Raw genomic sequence first — 20,459 nt, forward strand, 5'->3', positions numbered from 1 at the left:
ATTCACCCTGACTCCTTAAGCGTGCTACCACACCCACCGCATGGCACTCCAACCACGTTAGGAATGCACACTAGGGAAAAATTATCTTAGCCGATACTTCATAAATCTATAGCGGTAAGATTAGCTAAACGACGGCTTCAGGCACAAATCGTCTTCAGGAGGTTCTTCCTCCCTCTCTCCAAAAGAAAAGAGGCAAACCAATAGCGTTAAAAACCTGAGGAAGGCACTGTTCTGTCACTTGTGCTCTTCTCTGTGCTTTCCTATAGCTCATTAGGCAAAGCATGCTGCAGAAGGGAGAGATGGAAAGCAGTCCAAACTCTTTTCAATTTTGTAATTACAAAGAGACAAAATAAAAGGTTTTATCCAAGCCTTGCTCACAGAGCTGTAATCTATGTTCTATTACACCAGGATCACAGATTTTATCTAAATTTACAGACTGAATTCTCCATGTATCTTTTTGCAGTGTAAAACCAAAACATAGTAGATAAAGGATGGGAAGACTTGAATTACCCTAGACACTGTCTGACAGCAAACGCTACTTAACAATTAACGATATCCTCTGTACTAATTACAGCTTGTCTTGCCTTGAGTGATATCTGCAATTTCTTTGCCTTTGGCATGACAGGAGTAGGATCAACTGTACAAAAAATGGCACCAACTTAAGTGATTCAGCACTGGCTGTTTTTTTAATTACATATTACCAGCTGAGACTTGAGAACCGACTAGACACTCACACCTTGCCTCAGGTTTACAGATTAGGAAGAGCCCTGTATTTCAAAGGTTTGTTGACATAAATTAATCTACATGCTTTCTTCTTGCCAATACATGTAAAATTATATGAGTGAAAAGTCATTTTTCTTCAGACTGTGTTCGTGGTCTCTCCTCCAAAGAGTTTTGTCAGTACCTCTCTCAGGGTAGCTAAGCAGACCCTTTACAGGAAAATAACTGATCTACCTCAGAATTAAACCAACAAATGAGGTTACCTAACACAACCACTCTGGCACGTTACCAGATCCTGCGATACTATTTGCGGTTAAAATGAAAACGAACTCCATGAACACCTTTATGTCCAGGATGCACCCTGAGAATAAGAGCATTTAAACTGTCAGCCCGGTCCAGAGTTATTTCATGTAATCTGTCAGCACACAAACCAACACCGGTGCACTTTCTGTGTTAAATCCGCAGGGGCAGGGCCCAGCCCAGGGGACGAAGCGCTGAGGCGCCTGAGGAGAAGGCGGGGAACCGCGCTGCAGCCACCCTAGCCCTATGTGTACGCGCCAGGCACGGCTACTCCAGGGCAAAGGTTGCCAGGGCACGTCCCACACCTGCTCCCCAGGAGGGGGAAAGGTAAAAAAAGAGACTTCCTTATCACACGGCAGCTCCGCCTCCGCCTCCTCCTCCTCCTCCTCCTCCTCCTCCTCCTCCTCACCCCGCCGGGCGGCGCCGCCATCTTGGGAGCCCGTCGAATCGGGCGCAGGTGCGCGGCCCCTCCCGCCGGCCGGCGACTGCGCATGCTCGCCAGCGGCAGGTGCGCGGCCGCGCCCCCCGCCGGCCGGCTCCCCTCCCTGCGGCGCAGGCGCGGTGGCGGCGCCGCGCGGTGGCCCCGCCCCGCCGCGCGGCCGGCCCGTGGCGCGGCAGGTGTCGGGAGCCGCCGTGGCCCCGCCCCTCGTCTGAGGGCGGAGGCGTCGCGGCGGCCGGAGCCGGCGGAGCGGCCGCGGTTGCCGGGGCGGTGGGTCGGGGCTGGGGCCGCGCCGCTCGCCCTCCCTCCCTCCCTCCCTCCCTCCCCCGCAGCCTCTCCCCGCTTGCCGCAGCGCGCCCGGGGCCACCCGGCGGAGAGAGAGAGGAGAGGGGACACCGACCCTCCGGCGGCATGAACCGGCCTCACCGCGGGGCCGCGGGCAGCCGGGGCCTGGGTACCATGGAGGTGAAGAGCAAGGTGGGTGCTGGCAGCGCGCCTCAGGGCCGCGGCGGGGCGGGAAGGAGCCGGCGCTGCCCTGCCCCGGGGGGCCGCTGGTCGCAGGGTCGCCGCGGAGGAGGGCGGCGGGGGGCCGCGGTCCGGGAGAGCTGCTGACTCACCTGCCGGGGGGCGCAGCGGGGGCGAGGGCCCGGCCCCGCCGTTGCACGGCCGCGGTGTCGCGCCGCGGGCCGGCGGGCTTTGGCCCTCCTGCTGCCGCCGGCTCCCTCCGCTCCCCCCGGCCGTGCGAGGCTGAGGCGGCGGGAGCCCGGCGGCGGCGCTGGCAGGGTGCGCTGGCTGCGGGGGGAAATAAGTGGTTTTGAAGTGTTTTTTTTTTTAAAAAAACAAACCCTAGGTTAGTGGAGGTGCCCCTGTAGTCTGCCTAGACTGAAAAACATACTGAGGAGTGGATGTTCGGGGAAAGTTTGGGAAAACTGGGCTAAAAGGGTTGTCATAATTCACAAACTCATAAATCTGTTCTTCATCTGAATTAGAAAGAGTACATTTGTTTAACTTATTGTCTCTGTACTTTTTTTAATTCTACTTAGTGACTATGTGTGTCCGTACTTTTTGGTGGTAAAAAAGCATATTCTTATAGCTCCCATTACTTGGTAGAGGTAAACCCTGGCTAACCTGCCTAAGGTAGAGCTTGCCCTCTGGTAGAGGCTGTCTGAGGATCTTACGCTGGCAATTGCTTTATGAGCCTGTAATGTTAGGGCTTATAGCGAGAGTTCTTGTGGTCAAAGCTTTACACCGCGAGAGGATTTACAGAATTGTGCATCTGCGGTAGCACAGGTGAAGCCGTCAGGGCTTGTGGTGGTGTGTGTTTTTTTTGAGGATAACATAGTGCTGAAACGTCTGGAAAGTGTACGGCTGATCTCTCCAGCTCGAATCATGATGGGGTCTTTAAAGCGTTAACTTTCCACGTGGGTAAAACCAGAAAGCAGGGGAATACCTGGTAGCCACTACTTCAAATACTAGTTAAGCATAGCTGTTACTGTGGTTGGTGAAGTCTTGTTTTCATCTACGCTCTTACAAGGTTGAAAACAATCAGTACAATGTGTTTATAAACAGAAAATGCTTGTTTTCTCAGCCTGAAACTCTAAGCTTACTGTTCCCCCATTGCGTGTTTTCCGTCATTTAAAACAGATCTAGGGATCACCTGGGTGGTGCGTTCTTTGGTGTTTGTACAGAGAAGTGTGGAAGTTTTAATGAATAGGGACTGTCTCTTTAAGTGTGTATTGTGAAGCTGGTTTCAAGGCATTCCTAGAACTACGTGTACCTAATGCATTATTTAACAGCACCTTGATTTAATATAGCATAGGAGTCATCTTCCTTTTATGAAAGTAAGCAATTCTAAAGAGAAGGAAGAAAGGCTTGTGTGGGAGGTGAAGGGGACCATTACTGTGGAGTGGTCTAGGCTTTGAAGGCTTATCAGCAATGTACAGCTCTTTATTTAGAAATTCCAGATCAATAATTGTGCCCCAACAGCCAAAGCTGTGCCAGCACAGCCCAACTATAGTTGCAGTTATATGAGCAAAATCCTTTTGTTAGTCTAGTTTATTCAGTTCGGGTAACTGGTCTGAACTTGCCCTGGGGAATCCCCCTAGTATATTAACTCCAGTTAGCCATTTTTCTTGTCACAAAGATAAGATTTTATACCCTAAACTAGAGTTCTTGGTGATAGCATAAAAACCCCCAAATAAACTCTTAGGTCTCTAGACACAAAATTCAGGTTCCCTCCTCCCCTTATGACTTGGAATAGTTTTTTTTTTCAGAGTGAAATCTAATATACTGGTAAAAAGATATGGTTACTGTAGTTCATGCCCTATCGGTGCTGGAGACTTACAGTATAGCAGCAGTATGCTGTGTTACAGAGGACTTAAAGATGTCTCTCATGAGTAAGTCTTACTTAAGTGAGTATCTCTAGTAACTACCTAGTATGCTGAATAGGTTGTGCTGTGTGTGTCCAGTTGAGTTAGCAGTGTAACAGCATGCGTCTGAAGAGCTCAGGTGGCAACAAGCCTTCTCTTATGTTAGTCCCTTCCAATCTTTCATCTCCTCTAAACTTCCAAGTTGTAAGTGCAAGCCTATTCAATAGAATGGAGTGCAATATTTGATATCAAGTGAAAACCTTTCAGGGGGTTAAAATAACCTGTGAAATTGCATAGTTTTACTTTTGTCTTTTATCTGCTTTATTATAGTGTTGGGCATATGGCAAACCGTGTTAGGAAGTAACAGCCAGATTATTTGTGTCTTGGTGTTTGCACTATCTATGTATAAATTGTGGAAAAAATAAAAAACACGTTTGAAAATCTGGCCCTTTGTACATTTGCTGCAATAAGATTTAATATTTACTCCAAATTGAGAATGAGGTGGTTGGCTTTTTAATCTTTTATTCCTGAATTATGTTTAAACTGCCTAGTCTTTCAAAGCCAAAACATTTAAAGTGATGCAATACGTGGACAATTCCTGTGTCATTCATGCTTCACATAGCTGAAGAAAGAGTTGAGGCACACAGGATGAAGTCTTTCACTGATGTCATGGTGAAGCACGCTGCTTCTGATGTGATGGGAGTTCCTCCTGCAGGCTTTTCTTTGCTTTTCTTGTAAGCATCTATGAATCATCCCCTCTGCCTTATTGTTAGTTAATGTTGTATAATTTGAGTATTTCTACAAGAGGAATGTTCTCAGATAATTCCTTTATTTGAAACTTTTGGAGGAAGGTGGGGAGTTGGAAGGTGTAGCCTGTTTTGAGTTAGCGTGGTGCTAATGTGCTGACAGTGGGGTCCTTGTCTCCGTGCTTTCATTGCTTTGTTTGGATGTGAGAACTCCAAAGCCCTTATCCTCCAAAGGGCTGGAATCAAATGTGAGGTAAAGGTTGGTGCAGAGGGTTGGTAATGTGCGCCTTCACCTACTGCATGTAACGGATGCCTAAGTATGAGATACTGGGAGGATAATGCTCTCGGGCAGTGTTTTGTTTCATGTTCTGCTTAAAACTAAACTGGCTAAATAAATTCTTTAAAGTCTTTGTTCACTGTGGGTCAGCAATAGAATTCACAAAAAAGCCACCAACTGACTCTTTAGTTTGTTTTCTGTTTTTTAGTGATTAATTTATTACCTTTTTAGTTCTTATACAAGCTGGTCTGCTTTTAGTAACCTGGCTGCTGCTATCTCTTAATTCCTTTTAGCATCTTTGGTGTGTTGTGTGTGCCTGATATGGAGGTTTTGGAGTAATTTTTATCCAATATTCTGTTTGCTTTGGGTCCTGCCTGTGTTGGGCCAAACACTATAATTTTACCAGTTATGCTTGCTAGATTTAAAATCTGTCTAGTCTACATCAAATGCTTACTGTTATTTGCACCCAGTTTAGTCTTATGCCTACTGCCAGTGCATCACTGCTAGCATTGTTTTTTAATAAGTGTTTGTAATATAGGTGATACAGGAGGCTGACGCTTGGGTGGCCTGGGGAGCTGGGATGTCTTGTTGAATGGTCATACTGACTAAATGCAAATCCTATTCCTGAAAGTACAGTGCCAGTGATGAAATGGGGTATTTTCACCTATCTTCTGAATCTTGTCTGGACACAACCATACTTAAAAGACTATGCAGTCAAGATTTGAGTCTTGATCACTGCAGGCAAATCTTCTGAATGCTCTTAAGGAACAGTGCCTGGTTGCCTCCTTTATATCTCTCTTCAGGTAAGAGTAGAATTGACTTGAGATCAGCTCACTAAAGCTTTGCTGCACTAGTTTGTACTGAAGCAGCAGATGTTCTTCGTAGTCTTCAAGTCAAAATGGCTTTTTCATTTCTTGTCCAAGAACTGGGAATCTGAAAACCACTCAGTCTTGTACAGGTGAACCATGCTATACAACAATCTATACACACTGTTCTAAAGTGCACTGAAATGTCTTTGAAAAAGTTCCAGGTAGTCATACCACAGGAGGTTAGTCGTAGTCTCGTTTTGGAGCCTCCAGCATCAGTGCTGGGTATGAATTCTGTCCCTCACCAAGAGCATGGCTGCTTCATGAGCACGTAAGAATCTGCAATTATTCTTGTGCTAGTTTGTCCCTTAATGCTAAGCTCCCATATTAGTGAATGCTTTGACCTAAACAGAACAATGAAAACGACTTTTGCCCATTCAAATGTACGTGTTTTATCAAGACTAAAAATAGCTACAACTTTGGGAAAAAACCAAACCCACAATTTAAACTGACCTTTTAATGCCACTTTAAAATAACTGATTGTAGTTTTTAGTGCACTTTTAACTCTATAACATCTCGGTTCTAACATTCCAATCCTTCTATTGCTTGAGGATGTTAGATTTCCATATTAATGATGTAAGATATCTTTTTGTTGTAGTTTGGAGCAGAATTTCGACGATTTTCTCTGGAGAGATCCAAACCTGGAAAGTTTGAGGAGTTCTATGGATTATTACAGCATGTGCACAAGATACCAAATGTTGATGTTCTAGTGGGATATACGGATGTTCATGGAGACCTGCTGCCTATCAATAATGATGACAATTATCATAAAGCAGTTTCCACAGCCAATCCTCTACTCAGGATTTTCATTCAGAGAAAAGGTAAGTGCACTTGAAGTCTGTGACTCATCTGTTTACTGCAGCACCGTATAACTGGATAAAGTGTGACGTGTGGAGGAAAAAACCTTTCAGTCCTATTTCATCATGTTGAATTCTATAATAATTATGGATCATAAAAGGTATTCCCAGTTCCACTTGCAAGAGCCTCCTCAGGCAACCTGTTTATGCTTTGTGCTTTTCTTCTGCTTTTATTTAGTTCAGTTAAAGTCAAGTTAAATCTTGAGAAAATGTTTCTTTCTGGTTGTATGTAAGCAAATTAAAATAAACTTTAAACCTCTGGGGTTTTCTGCTCTGTGTGTTGGATGCCTTCCACTTAAAAACTCCAATTTTGGTCAGTTGAGAAGAGAGGCCATTATAGGATGAAGGGAATCTCTGAAAGTCTTATTACACGAATAATTAAATATAAGTGTAAATTAAAGACTAACTTTGTAGTATGCTACTCTTATCACACTTCCCTAATACAACATTCTGAAGCATTCAAAATGACAAGCTCATTTCAGTTAGCAAACCTCAAACGTGAGTGCTGCTTGGTTTGTTCGCTTGCCTTTAAAAATAGCACATCATCTGGGCACAGGGTTCTGGTGGGCTCTTTCTAGTGTCTGCTTTTGTTCATGAAGGGGAAAAAAAATTAAATTTGAAGTTGTATGTGGTGTTCTCCAGAACATATTCAGTGTATGGAACTGAAGGGGAGGGGAGAAATCTAGTGATGTGATTTGAAATTGTTTTAATCCAGAGAAGCCAAGAAAACCCGATTTCTGTATTTGATGGTGTTCTGCTTACTTGAACACAGGTGTGAGTGTGCGTGCATTGTGTGTTTGTGTGTATATAAGAACACGCATGTGAAATTCCTATTATAATAAAGCAGTCAACTGATCTTCAAAGAGCCGACTGCTTCTTGCTTATCTGTTCTATAAAGGTGTGCATGGTTCACAGTTGTTGCTAAGACAGGCTTATTTTCTAAGGAAAATACTTGGGCCTCAGAAGCTTTTATCAACTTTCCCAGTCCAAAAAATGAATAAGCTCCACAACAGCCTGACACAGAAACAATATTCAGAAACTGTGTGGCTGCTTGCCAAGATGTGTTTGCTTTCTTTGTGTTGAGGATAGTACAGTCTAGTAGGGCCTGTGTTTTCTGTCCTGAATTGCCAAAGGAATGAACTATTTGCTTTGATAGAACCTAGAGGCAGAAAAGGTATATGACTCCGTTTAATCTCCTACAGTAGCCATATGACGAGAACAGGTAAGCCACTTTGTCAGACTGGGATTATTGAGGTTATATTTTAACACCATATGTTTTTAGATTGTTACTAGTGTTACGTGTTTAATGCTGACTGTTACTAATGTTATATTTAAAACACCTTATACCTTTTTGTTGTGCCTTTACTTAAGGCATCGTGGATTATTTCTTATTACTCTGGTGTGAGGAATTTATAACAATTGATGTAATGCACAGAACTAGAAATAACACCCGCTTATGTTTATCATGCCAATAATTAGCAGGAAAAGCTATGTAGAAAGTGTCAGTTGTCACCACCTTCCCTTTGACATGAGTCTTCTGGCTATAGAGTTCAGGGAATAAAGAAACGAGGCTGGCATCTGAGTCCAGCGCTTCCAGCACTGTGCTTTGTTCTGAATTAGTTGTGACTGTTTTGATCACTTCTGTTGATTAAAATTAGGCTTTGATTCCATTAGCATCTGTGCCACGTAGAACGGAGGCTTGTCTGATGGAAAATAACGGAATAACTTGATTCGGTATTTTATTTGTGATAATTTGCCTGTAACTAAAGCTGGATTACAGGAGTTAGAGATGTGTCATAATTTGTGCAGTGTAATTCGCTTTGGTGTGATTAATTAATCCGAATGCACAAATCTTTATTGGCTGTACCTCTGAAATTGAAAATCAGATGTCTGAACAAATACCTGCTACTGATGGGGCAGCTTTGATCTGTGCTGTCTTGGAACTATAACTAATAAGTGATACAGGTTACTTTTCCACCGCAAGGCTTCTTGTGGCTTTTATACATTCTCTTCTATCACTGTGGGTTTTCTAATGCAGCTTTGCCTTTTTTTTGTATTTCCAGCAGTAATAGCTAGGAATTTAAGATCTTTGGCAAAAAGCCACTGTGGAGAAGAGAGGAAGTGTTTGCTGGCTTAAAATATATTAAATTTTATTATACTGTCTTACCTATTTAGAAGCTACATGCAATTTGTGGAAAGCTAACATTAAGTGTGAGCACAGTACAGTAAAATCTAGGTTAAATAGTGTTACCATCTTAGTATACTGCATAGGAGCAACAGGATGCTTTTGCGATGTTGTTAATAAGTGACACTTTTGATAATGTGACTCTGAAATTTCAGTAATTATGTTATGCCAGAGTAAGCACTTTTTTATCATCTTTGACTTTCATTTGACTCCCAATTTATGAAGTCTGTCCTAAGCATTTGTGTGTATTGGTTAATGTGGTAGGAAACCTAGAGATCCTGTAAGGAAATTAAATGAAATCACATTATTCCCCTTAGATTCTCCTAATTATATTTAACTAAATTCCTCTAAAATATTTTAAACTGCTCTCCAGTGCTAAATCTAAACTGGAGCTTGATATTGCACAAGTCCGGAACGGCTATCAGTTTATGGAACAGTTGCTTATTGGAATTTCACTCTGCAATCTAACAGATTAACAGGTACTGTTGACATCTGGAATTTAAAGGTTAAACTGATGTATCATGATTAAATCCAGATGTATGGGAGTCACTCTGTCTGTGAGAAAAATGTTGCTGAAGATAAAATGGGGGCACACACACAGTCTGTACAGGCCCTTGAAGGGCAGTTTGGTGTGGGGGACTTTGCATTGTAAATACAAGAATAAAAGGATAACTTAACAAAAGATATATTTAATTATAATGTCCTTAAAACTCACTTGCGGGATATTAAATTACAATACTAAACTCCTGCAAGTTCTGCATGTACACGGCTGTATATAATAAAAAGTGGGTTCTTTGAAGGGTTAATTCATTTCTGCCTCTTCAGGTAGGCATTTTACTGAGAAGCTTCATTTTGGTGAAAAGTAAAAGTTGGCTTTTTAAACAGCTCTGTAGGGAATATCCTGGCTATTCTGAGTCCTCTTCCTGAAAATATAGGTTAGTTTCCGAAAATCCATGTTTTGTTATAACTTGTGACTAAGTAAGAGACAAGATTTGTTGGGGCTTATTTAAAAAAAGCTAGATTGCATCTATATTCAAATATACTAATGATTTGGGGGTTTTGAAGGTTTAATTCTTGAGGGGTAAGGTAACTCTGCACATCTTAAATACCCGTCTTGAACAATGTTAAATTGAAACCAGATTTGGCATTTGTGGGCTTTTGTTTTAAATTTCATGTAATAAGTACATACAGTTCGGTGCCACCTTGAGCTTGAAACTGCTAGGGGAAGAAACTCATTCTTGCGCTATGTGGACATTCTCCTTAATGCTATCTGTAGTTAACACCTTGTCCTTTGGCTTTCTGCCAAAATATTTGCTGCTGCAGCTTTAAACTGATTAGCTAGGTGCCAGAACAAAGATGCCTTTGTACTTGAGAATATTGCTTCAGAAAATTTGTTTAGCAGTGGAAGAGAGGTTAAACGGAGTCATGCTGCCTGGCTGAGATTTGGAGAGATGAGTTTCAGTCATCCTTTCACTATTTCTTTTTCCCGCAAATTATGTAACTTTAACTGTATATCCTAAAGTTTGTGCTAGTTCTGAATTATTAGAGTACAAAGACTAGCTACAATGCAAACCAACTATCCTCTGGTGCTTTATAGTTTCTTAAATGCTTTGACATATGGTTTGCAATTTTGGGATGCTTTTACTTCAACAATGTGTCATGTAACTTAAGTTTCTACAAGCAGAAGTACTGGTTCAGTGTTAAGATTTCTGATTGTGTATTTGTCTTAAAGAGACTTTCAAAGTTCATATTTCTTCCAATAAATGTTTTTCTGATCTTAGTTTTTGTTTAAAAAGCACTTTTGAATCTGTGTTTTTTCACATATGTATATGTTTACATAATATTTCTTTCAAGGCCAGGCCTTTTGCAGCCAATCTTCATGTTTCTCTAACAACTGTGGGAAAAATTGCTTTCGGCAAAAGCTTTAAGCCTTATCAGCTGATAGCTGTGGGAAGGTGGGCTGGGTGGTGATTTTTGTGAACTCTCATTTCTTGTTCAGAAGGAAGTTGTGGATTGTTCTAGACCCAACTATTGGGTAAAGTGCATAAGCTTAATGTGATCCTCTGTAGGACATAATAAATCTACTTCTTGGATGTGATAAATGTTTCTGTATCTAGTATGTGCCAAACTTACCACGCAGGCACAGGAGGCCTGAGTGGCGGGAGAGGGATCCTGGTATGTGGCCTGCTGTGAAGGTGAAGCAGCCTTACAGCCCACTGTGGCAGGCTGGAATGTCGAATATGATATACATCTGATATGACAGAACGTGCAAAATACCAGATACTCCGTGTGATTCTTTGACAAGAATCTGAATTTGTGCACTTTGAATTTAAGGAAGAAAAACCTGAAAATTGAATACCTCTTAATGTTGCAATGCAGGTGGAAGAAAATCCAGTAAGAAAATCAGCACTGACGATGTTTTGATATGCTGTTTTCCTGTGCACTGTTTCTAAACCAATTCTTGCACTAAAAGCAGCAGAAGCCTAGTGTTTCGCACCTAGTTTTCAGCAGCAGCTTGCACTCTAGCACAAATAAATTACGCATGTGCAGTTTTGCTATTTTCTTTAGATGAGCTTACTAAAAAAAAGAAAGAAGGCATAGTATAGCTTTAGTTCCATATTGTTCAGAACTTACCAGTTGAAATGCTTCCAACTTACTCATTGGCTCTTTGGAGGACTTCCCAAAGAACAGAGCTCTTCTGGAGCAATGTGGTGTTAAATGCCTAGAAATATGCGTCACCACTGAAAACCAAAAAGAAGCAAAGTTTTTGAAATGAGGCAAAATGACATGTATTGTCCATGCAATGTCTCTCTGGTCCTTGGAATATTTTTCTCTAGTCTTGTTGAATTTACCATTGATCATTCAGCCTTAAAACCAGAGTTCTAAACCATCAAGAGTTCTACACTACTTAGACGTGCACTGCACAAAAAGGCTTTTACTTGGTTTTTGAGATCACTGAGATGCGTACCAGCTGCTGGGGGGAGGGGGAAATCTATGACCTAAAAAAATAACCTTTGTGCTCATTAGCATTCTTAATTCTAATATTCAAGTCAGCATTGTCTATTGTTTGTGTAAAATCTTCACATATACTATCACTTTCTTGCTGCCATTTTGTTACTTTTTATTTAGCAGTAAAAGATTTTAAAGCAAGACCCTTCTTCCTAGCATCTTATTTCACATTTGCCCTTTCCAACTTGTTTTGTAAGCGATTGTAGTTCCAAACAAAAAAGATAAGTTATTGGAACTCGTTGAATTGAAAAATCCTCCCAATATAATGACCAAATGTCTAACTTGAAACTGGTTGGATGGGTTGTCAGTAGAGATAAGGGCAAAACTCCTCACGTTATTTTCTTTGATCATAAATTTTAAGCAAACATTGAAAGAATTGTTCCATGTTGTCTGAAAAATCAGCATGTTTCCAGCAATGGACTACAGGATTTTTAATGGCTGGTCTTCAGTCAGTTAGATATGCAAAAATGCATTTTACAGAGAAAATGGTATGTTTGCATTTTTGGAGGTGTTTTACACTTAAGACAGAGTCCACCTGTTATGCTTCACTTTGGGAGGTTGGATTGTTTTTTATCAACCCACTCTTCAACACAACTGACTTAACACTCTTGGGCATGTGAAGAACAGATTTTTAGGCTATTTCTAAAGCTGCCTTGCTTGATGTTAAGATCTAATGTTATTTTAATTTAACCTTAAATTACATTTTTTTCTCCTTAACCTCTTTTGCTGAAAATAGTAATTCCGTGCTTTTCTGATGGAACCTTTCAGGCTCCCAAATAAACTAAAATTATTTTCTGCTTTCACAATCATCTAATTCAATCTTCTCAAGCATAGCTAGCGTAGATTGTTCTATTTACTTCTGCTTTCCCACTCTTCCTTGTACAAATCATAGAACAGCCTGGGTTGGAAGGGGCCTTGAAAGACCATCTGGTCCAAGCTTTTATGGGAAAGGGAGCCTAGATATGATACCTAGCGCCCTGTTCAGTTGCATCTTGAAAACCTCTAGTGATGGGGACTCCACTGTGTCCCTGTGAAGCTTGTTCTAGTGATGGATTGTTCTCACTGTGGAAAAAAAAAAACAACCCAAAACACACCAAAACCAACACAACACCCTTCATCCCCCAAAAAAACCCCAGACTTATGTTGAGGTGAAACCTTTCCTACTGCAACTTGTACCCATTGCCGCATCTTCTCCGTGTGTCTTCGTTGTCTTGGCAGCCACCCTTCAAGTACTGAAATCCTGTGGTGAGGTTCCCCTGAGCTTTTTTTCTTCAGAGTGGAGAGACCTAACTCCTTCAGTCTCTCCTCACAGGGCAGGTTCTTCAGCCCTTTGATAGTCTTTGGCCTTTCTTTGGACCCTCTCTAGGCTGTCTACATCTTTCTTGAATTGTGAGGACCAGAGCTGGGCACAGTACTCCAGGTGCAGCCTGACAAGCGCTGAGTGGGTTGTTGGCATCTTTCTCTGCTAGTAATGCCTCTGGATGCAGCCCGAGGATCCAGTTTGCCCTTGGGGCAGCAGCACACTGCTGAATGGCGCTGAGCTTGTCCACCTGGACCCTGGGGTCCCTTTCAGCAGGCTGCTCCCCAGCCACGCAGCTCACAGCCCGTACTGGGCTCTTGGGTTATCTCATCCCAGGTGCAGGACTCGGCACTTGTCTTTGTTAAACTTCATACTGTTCTTGCTGGCCCTGTACTTGATTGAGTTTAATTTTTACCTGCTGCTCCTAAGAAGGCAGGGAAACATTTTGCAGAAGCTGTCTCAGTGGGTGAAACGGGAGAGAAGTCCCTAGGGTGCTGTCAGTATGCACTTTCTCACCTAAAGGGAGAGCGCTGTGGGGTGTCTGCGCTGAAGTAACACGTGGAATAAGTTGTGTTAGTGCTGCCTTTGTTCATTCAGTAACTCTTGGAGAAACACCAGTCTGGGTGAAAAGATAGCCAAATCTGAGAAACCATGGAAGTAAAAATTAACTATGCAGGGTGAATATAATATTCTAGAGAGACATCCGTGCCCTCCCAGAGTAACTGAGATTGTCACAAAAGCGACTCCAGAGTGTATAGTACAGCTGTGTAGACTCAGCTGTCTTCAGAATAATTCCTGTTTGTGTCAATTAAATTGTTCAACAACTTTATCTGTAAACTTTAATACAGAAGCTGTCCTGTCTTTAGCAAACAGCTTTGCCTCCCTTAAGGTGTGATTATTTTTTAAAGAAAAAAAATGAGAAATATAAATGAGGCCATTGTCAGGACACTTTAAAACCATGTTGATGAACTATTTTATCCTTTAGGTTTTTTGGTGGGGTAATTTGTTTTTTCTTTTCCTGTTATCCTTTATCTTTTAGAGTACTAAGTCCAGGCTGCCTTAGTAGACCAGTCATTCTTAAAAATTTCTTGTTTTCAACGGCCTGAATGTCTGGGGAAGGGAGGGCTTAGTGTTATGTATTGGAACAGTGTTAATCTATTGCTTTGGAACTACTTTCTCTGTTCTGTTTTGCTTAAGGCATCTGAAGAGTCTGGGTATAACTGGTACATGTCCTTGTATCTTCATCTTAGCCTAGAAAAAAACAATCTCCTGATTTACCAACTCTCACTGTGTACTTTGTACTTTTTCCATCAGCAATTGAGAGGTCCCCTGAAATTTCACACTAGGATAGCATTTCCATAGTTATTTCAATTCACAGATTAAAATGTATAGCAATTCTTTTACTTCCTTGGCTGTACTAATGGCATCTTAATGTGACAATACAAAGAAATTCCAACTTCTCTGAGTCCCAGGGTTAGTGCAAACTGGTTCTGCTTGACCATTTTTTTTATCCACGGCAGAAAAAAATCTATGCAACGTTGCCAAAACTTAAGTGTAAATCCAAGGAAACTCGGATCTGAATGTATTTTGGTTCATTGTTTTTGGAGAGTTACAGCATACAGAAAAGAAAAAATGGAAGCTTCCTTAGGTAAATAGGCATTTCAGACGCCAGAATTGCTTCAGCAGAACATACTTTATTTTCCATTAAAAGTGTATGTATGACTTGTATATGGTTTTTATTTTTTAAAATTCTACGCCATTTGCACACTCATATATCAAATTGTGGCAATTACAGCTTTGCCTGTCTGAACAGTTTTGCCTGAAGTATTTGTGTGCAAGATCTCTTTGTTTCTGCTCCACAGCCATTTTACCTCCATGGCATGGGGGCAGGGAAGAGAGTGCAGAAGGGAATAAGCTTTCTGGAGTTTGAATCCAGGTCACTTGGCTAGCTTCCAGGAACTAGGCCATAATAGGCACACTGGCTGCTTTCCCTTTTTCATTCTTTCTTTTCCAGTGATCTGAAACCCTAAGAGAGAAAACTAACAAGTGGAATTACTCTGAATAAAATGAAAATGTTTCTAGGAACATACTCACTCTTTCCATTCTAGCCTCTTTCTCAAGCAGCTAGAATATACTTCTTCGTGTCTCTACTGCTGATGACTTGCTTTAATTTTTCTGTGTACTCTTTCCTTTGGTAGTAGGAAACCAAAAGCATTACAAACTTTGAATCTCGTAACATTAAAGCTCGTTTCATGTGTAGAGAGAAATGTTTCTCCTATAGCAAGCCAGAAACCTTCTAGATTAGATAATTCATTCTGCTAACCTAAAACATGATAGCAATGCAATGTGAACCGTATATAAAGTGATCTAATCATTGGTGTGCTATGTCTTACAGAAGATGCAGACTACAGTGCCTTTGGTACAGACACTATGACAAGGAAGAAGAATGTCTTATCAAATGTGTTACGTCCAGATAATCACAAGAAGAAACCACACATTGTCATTAGCATGCCACAAGACTTCAGACCAGTGTCTTCTATTATAGATGTAGATATTCTTCCAGAAACCCATCGTAGGGTGCGACTTTACAAATACGGAACCGACAAACCCCTTGGATTCTACATACGAGATGGCTCTAGTGTCAGAGTAACGCCACATGGATTAGAGAAAGTTCCGGGGATTTTCATATCTAGGCTCGTCCCTGGAGGTCTGGCTCAAAGCACAGGCTTGCTGGCTGTCAATGATGAAGTACTGGAGGTAAATGGAATAGAGGTTTCAGGAAAAAGCCTTGATCAGGTTACAGACATGATGATTGCAAACAGCCGTAACCTGATCATTACGGTAAGACCAGCAAACCAGAGAAATAATGTTGTGAGGAACAGTCGGACTTCTGGCAGCTCCAGCCAGTCTACTGAATCCAGCCTTCCAAGTAGCACGCCAAATATTTTAGCAAATTTCTTGCAAGGAGAAGAGGAGAGCGACGAAGAGGACATTATTATCGAAGACAGTGGTGAGCCACAGCAGATTCCAAAAGCCGCACCTGCCAGCGACAGCCTAGAATCATTGACACAAATTGAACCCCTTCATGACCCGACACAAAATGGATTCCTTCCTTCCAGTGAGATGAACTCGAATCATTCAGCAGGCAGTGTTAGCATGGAATATGAAGTACAAGATCCAGATCATAAGTCATTAGAAGAAGATGGAACTATAATAACGCTGTGAAATTACATTGATGTATTTGTATTAAAGATGCCATACATGTTTTAATTTGGCTTAATATATAATACATTTTATACCTCTCCATCTACCAAGCACTGCAGTTAGATTAAAAGGAGGGAAAGAAGTAAATACGAGAAGTTCAAAATTATTTAAGTCGACTAACTTCAGTTAATTCTGCACTTCAATGTAAATACGTCACAAAGACGGAAGATAATTGATAAATGACTGAAATTGGATATGGAAAACTTAAATTTAAAATGAAGGATAAGAGATGGCTGTGAGCTTTCTTTTAAAGGTACTTGATTTTTTTTTTAATGCAGAATACTACTGGTTCTGTAGAAGTAAACTTCCATTGTTGTGTGAGGTTGACTATCTAATGTACTGTGGTTTCATGTTCATCTGAAGTGCTGCTTATGTATGATGGAGGTGCTTTAGCCACTTCATTCCTGTTCTGGGCTGCTGTTTAGCTGGTAGAGCTGTGTGTGTGGCTCTGTGTATGAGGAAACTGAGAAATAAGCAGGAGATGGGGTTGGGAGAGAGTTGTTCTTGGTTGGTCTAGTTCCCAGACTGACATGTTGAGCAACAGGGATATTGATAGTGGTCAGCAACTTGACAACAGTCTGGATTTGAAGGTGGGGGCGTCTGAAGTTGACTGTTCCTGTGTAAGTGAATGTGCAACCACAGGCTCATTAGTCATGCACCTTTATGTTTTTAATGGCCAGGTAAGCTTACTTTTAATGACTATGATTTTGAAATTCAAATGTGAAAGTCTTAACACTTACGTATCAAAGACCTGTTCTCATTTTAGTTTGCAATATTTCAGGATGTCATTGGATTTAGTTGCTAATCTTAGTAACCTTCAAAGAAATCAAATGTAAACTTAATGCTATGGAAGTAACATAATCTGTGTTAAAATCACAGTCCCGGTAGAAGCTGTAAAGATTTCTGCTAGGAAAAGTTTGTCATAGTGAGTCTGAATTATGTAAAAAGTTACTTTCTTCAAACCTAAACAAGTTAGAGTAAATTAGACTTTAAATCTCTGGATTAAAGAAAGTTCTAAATCAGAATGAGGCTTTGATAGAACTTGCTTGAGCCATGTGATATTAAATTATTCCTGATGAACTCAACTGTAAATGCTGATCTTTCTGTGTACCACTGGCTGGGTGTGTTGAATATTACAAAGTTGCTGTATGTAAAACAAAGTACTGACACCAAGTCCTGATACCACAAGTGCACAACTACATGTGTCATCAGCTGCAAACTTACTGGGAGAATTGCAGGGAGAGGCTGCTAGCATCCTCCTTGCCCTTTCCCCTTTTGGTATCTCCTGCTTCACCGCTTTGGCACTCGGTTCCCAACCTCACCCTTCTCCGGGAATGTTAAGCTGTGGCAGGAAAATGAGGCAGGTACTGATAGGGCTGGGGAGAAGGATGGATGGATGGAGCTGCTCACCAGGGATCCAGCCGTCTGTGTCAACCTCTAAGAAAGAAGTCGGATGCTGCCAGTTCTGTACTGTGGTACTGGGCTTGCCGGAGCTGGTAGTCGAGGTTCTTGGAAGCATGTTCTACCCTGTGGGGAGATGTGATGAGCGGGAAAGGAGACTAACCCCTTTCTTTTTTTTCCCCCTCTGTCTACCTACCTCTGGTAACTTTACTAACAAGAGACTAACTGTAAGTTTAATGTTAAGGCATCTGTAGAAGTCTTTGTAGGATGTCACAGGCTAAAACTGTTCAAGATTTTTGCAATGATGTGAACAAAATTGCTTCAGTTATTATGGCTGTTTAATTTTACTAAATAGAAATTTTCAGTTCATATCTTGTGAGCAGTAGTGTATCCTAGCCTTTGCTACCATTGGAGTTCAGGTCTCAGATGCCGAGAAAGGTTGTATTCGAGCCCTCTTTAATTTATGGAGAGCTGGCATAACAGACAATGGCACTCTGCAAATACAGCTTAGAGTTCTGCTTCGTTGGGTTTATTTATGGTTTCTTCACTGTGCATATGGAGAGGCCCTGGAATCTTTTCCAACAAGAGCAAGAATTTTGAAGTGTTTAACTTATTTTGCTAATAATTATTGAAAATGAAGTAACTACATCCACTAAGTGTGAAATGAGGAAAAGAAATGTTCGTTCTGCAACATGTAGATTTTAAATAGACATGTTTTCTATCAGTGCTGCTCTACACTTCCTTTATTTAAGGAGGATTGTTTACTTTAAAATGTCTCTTTTTTCTCCTGTATCAAAAGACTTTCCTTCCTGTATGAAATCATCAGTGGAGGGTGACTTTCATTTATTATGCTAGTTTGCACTTCTGTGCCTTTTTTTTTTTACTTGAATGTATTGTGAATAATCAAAGGAATGAAGGCACTTGGATGAGAAATGAGGACCACAGATACAGAAAGTGAACTGGTAGTGCACTTAATACAGGTGTAATGTTTTCATTCAGTGGAAATACGTTATGGGTCTGATGTGGTACATTAGTATTTTGCAGCTTGGGTAGTAGCTTTGAGCTCTTAACGTACACAGGAGGGTTGGGTCTGAGAATGCCAGTGTTGTAAGGTAACTTGTTGCTTAGGTGCAAACACCCAAGGTCAGCGTGCCGCCAAACTCTGCGTGTTACCTTATCTGTGCTTACAGCAGATGCGTGAATATTTTGAATTAATATGCCAGTATTAAGGACTTGTAGAAATATCACTAGGGTCCTATTCTAAGCTGAGTGAGAAGTCATCTCTTAGGACCTTTCCTGCAAACTGACTAATCTAAATGTGAGGTAATGTTTTTTGACGCACGTCATGGTCTGTTTTACAGAAATTTGGTAACATGTAGTAAAAGGAAGCATTTGTGACTTGATAAAGACAAAGAACAAACCTAAAAATGGGTTTTTAAAAGTGTGTATTCACAGTTACAGTGACAGACTGCACAGCATGTAATTGCTTAATGCTGCAGTTACCATAAAGTTTCTAAAGTTCTTCCGTATCTTACTAATGCATACACTGTTAATTAAGAAATATTTTCAAATTGTTACTTCAGGCTGATCAACGGTTGATTATGAGTGGCTAAACTTAATTTTATATATAAATGGTATTGGGGTTCAGTATAAGGTTTTTTAAAATACGCTGATATTGTTAGCCTTTCATTCACTACCTCCTAAATTTTTAACATCTTTACAATTTTCTCCTTGGAAGAAAATACTTAAAGGCTTGACTGTTTTATATAGATTTTATCTTTAGCTAAAGAAAAATCCAAATGTGATAGTGAGGATGCTATGCATGATTGACAATATTACGCTGCTATTAATGTAATCTCTGTGTTAAGTATCCTGTATATGTAAATTGTATTTTCAATCCAGATTTTATAAATTAATTTATAAATATCCAAATTATTTCAAAATGGAATGGAAAACTACAATTCCTTTGACTAGTGTTACACGTTGTGTACATGCACAGTGGGGGGCCAAGTCATTCCTTACTTGCGACTGGGAGACTTAAGTGCACCTTAATAGGAAAAAGAACAAATTCTTAATAGAATTAAGATGCATTTACTTTGAAGTTCTGCTATGGTACTGGATAAGTCAAGCCTAACTGTGAATCAATGTTTTTCTCCACAGCTGAATTAAATTTAGGACAATGTTCTCACAAGCTGTCTTTAATGTGTATTTTTGTGAATATTATGTATTTTCTAATTAAATTTTACTTGCAATGTGATTTTTACATGAATGAACTTGTTTAAAATGTCAAATATCAGTATTTTTCTTACAACTTTAATGTATAATGTACATTGGTATCTCACTGAATGAAGACTGATTTTACAAAATCAAGCTAGATGTAGTTGTATATTAGTCTTATATTTTTACAGACTGGAATAATAAATGGATACAGAAATAAAAAGGTGTTTTTCTCAATTACTTTGTCAGATAAGTAAAAATGAGGAAGAACGTATCCTTATTCTCCAGGGTGGAAGCAGATGGGCTTCATTATGTTTCTTCTCTTGGGCAGCTAACTGGGCTCTGTTTCATAGTAGTCTTAACCGTGTGCTTCCTCTGCTCCCTTCCTGGAGCAAATTGCCACACGTGTAAGTACGGAAGGGCTCAAAACATCTGTCCTGCAGTGCTGTTGACTAACCTGTGATGTGCTTGTTCCTACAGTAGCCACAAATAATGACTCTTGCGTTGTA

General features: G+C 40.8%; 1 protein-coding gene across 1 annotated transcript; it reads left to right on the forward strand.

Moving 5' to 3' along the window:
• The first annotated feature begins 1,600 nt into the window (after positions 1–1,600).
• Positions 1,601–20,187, forward strand: PARD6B (par-6 family cell polarity regulator beta). Its single transcript, XM_064465222.1, has 3 exons — positions 1,601–1,936; positions 6,316–6,538; positions 15,464–20,187. Exons 1-3 carry the CDS (start codon positions 1,871–1,873, stop codon positions 16,291–16,293), a joined length of 1,119 nt encoding a protein of 372 aa, XP_064321292.1. The 5' UTR covers positions 1,601–1,870; the 3' UTR covers positions 16,294–20,187.
• Positions 20,188–20,459: the final 272 nt, after the last annotated feature.

Source organism: Phalacrocorax carbo, chromosome 14, assembly GCF_963921805.1.
Source record: "Phalacrocorax carbo chromosome 14, bPhaCar2.1, whole genome shotgun sequence".
Taxonomy (NCBI): domain Eukaryota; kingdom Metazoa; phylum Chordata; class Aves; order Suliformes; family Phalacrocoracidae; genus Phalacrocorax; species Phalacrocorax carbo.

What these genes read in the sequence shown, in the direction of transcription:
- PARD6B (XM_064465222.1), top strand. Translation starts at nt 1,871, where the DNA reads ATGAACCGGCCTCACCGCGGGGCCGCGGGCAGCCGGGGCCTGGGTACC. An exon ending in CCATGGAGGTGAAGAGCAAG is followed by an intron (nt 1,937 to 6,315) that starts GTGGGTGCTGGC and finishes TTTTTGTTGTAG; the next exon opens with TTTGGAGCAGAATTTCGACG. An exon ending in GATTTTCATTCAGAGAAAAG is followed by an intron (nt 6,539 to 15,463) that starts GTAAGTGCACTT and finishes TATGTCTTACAG; the next exon opens with AAGATGCAGACTACAGTGCC.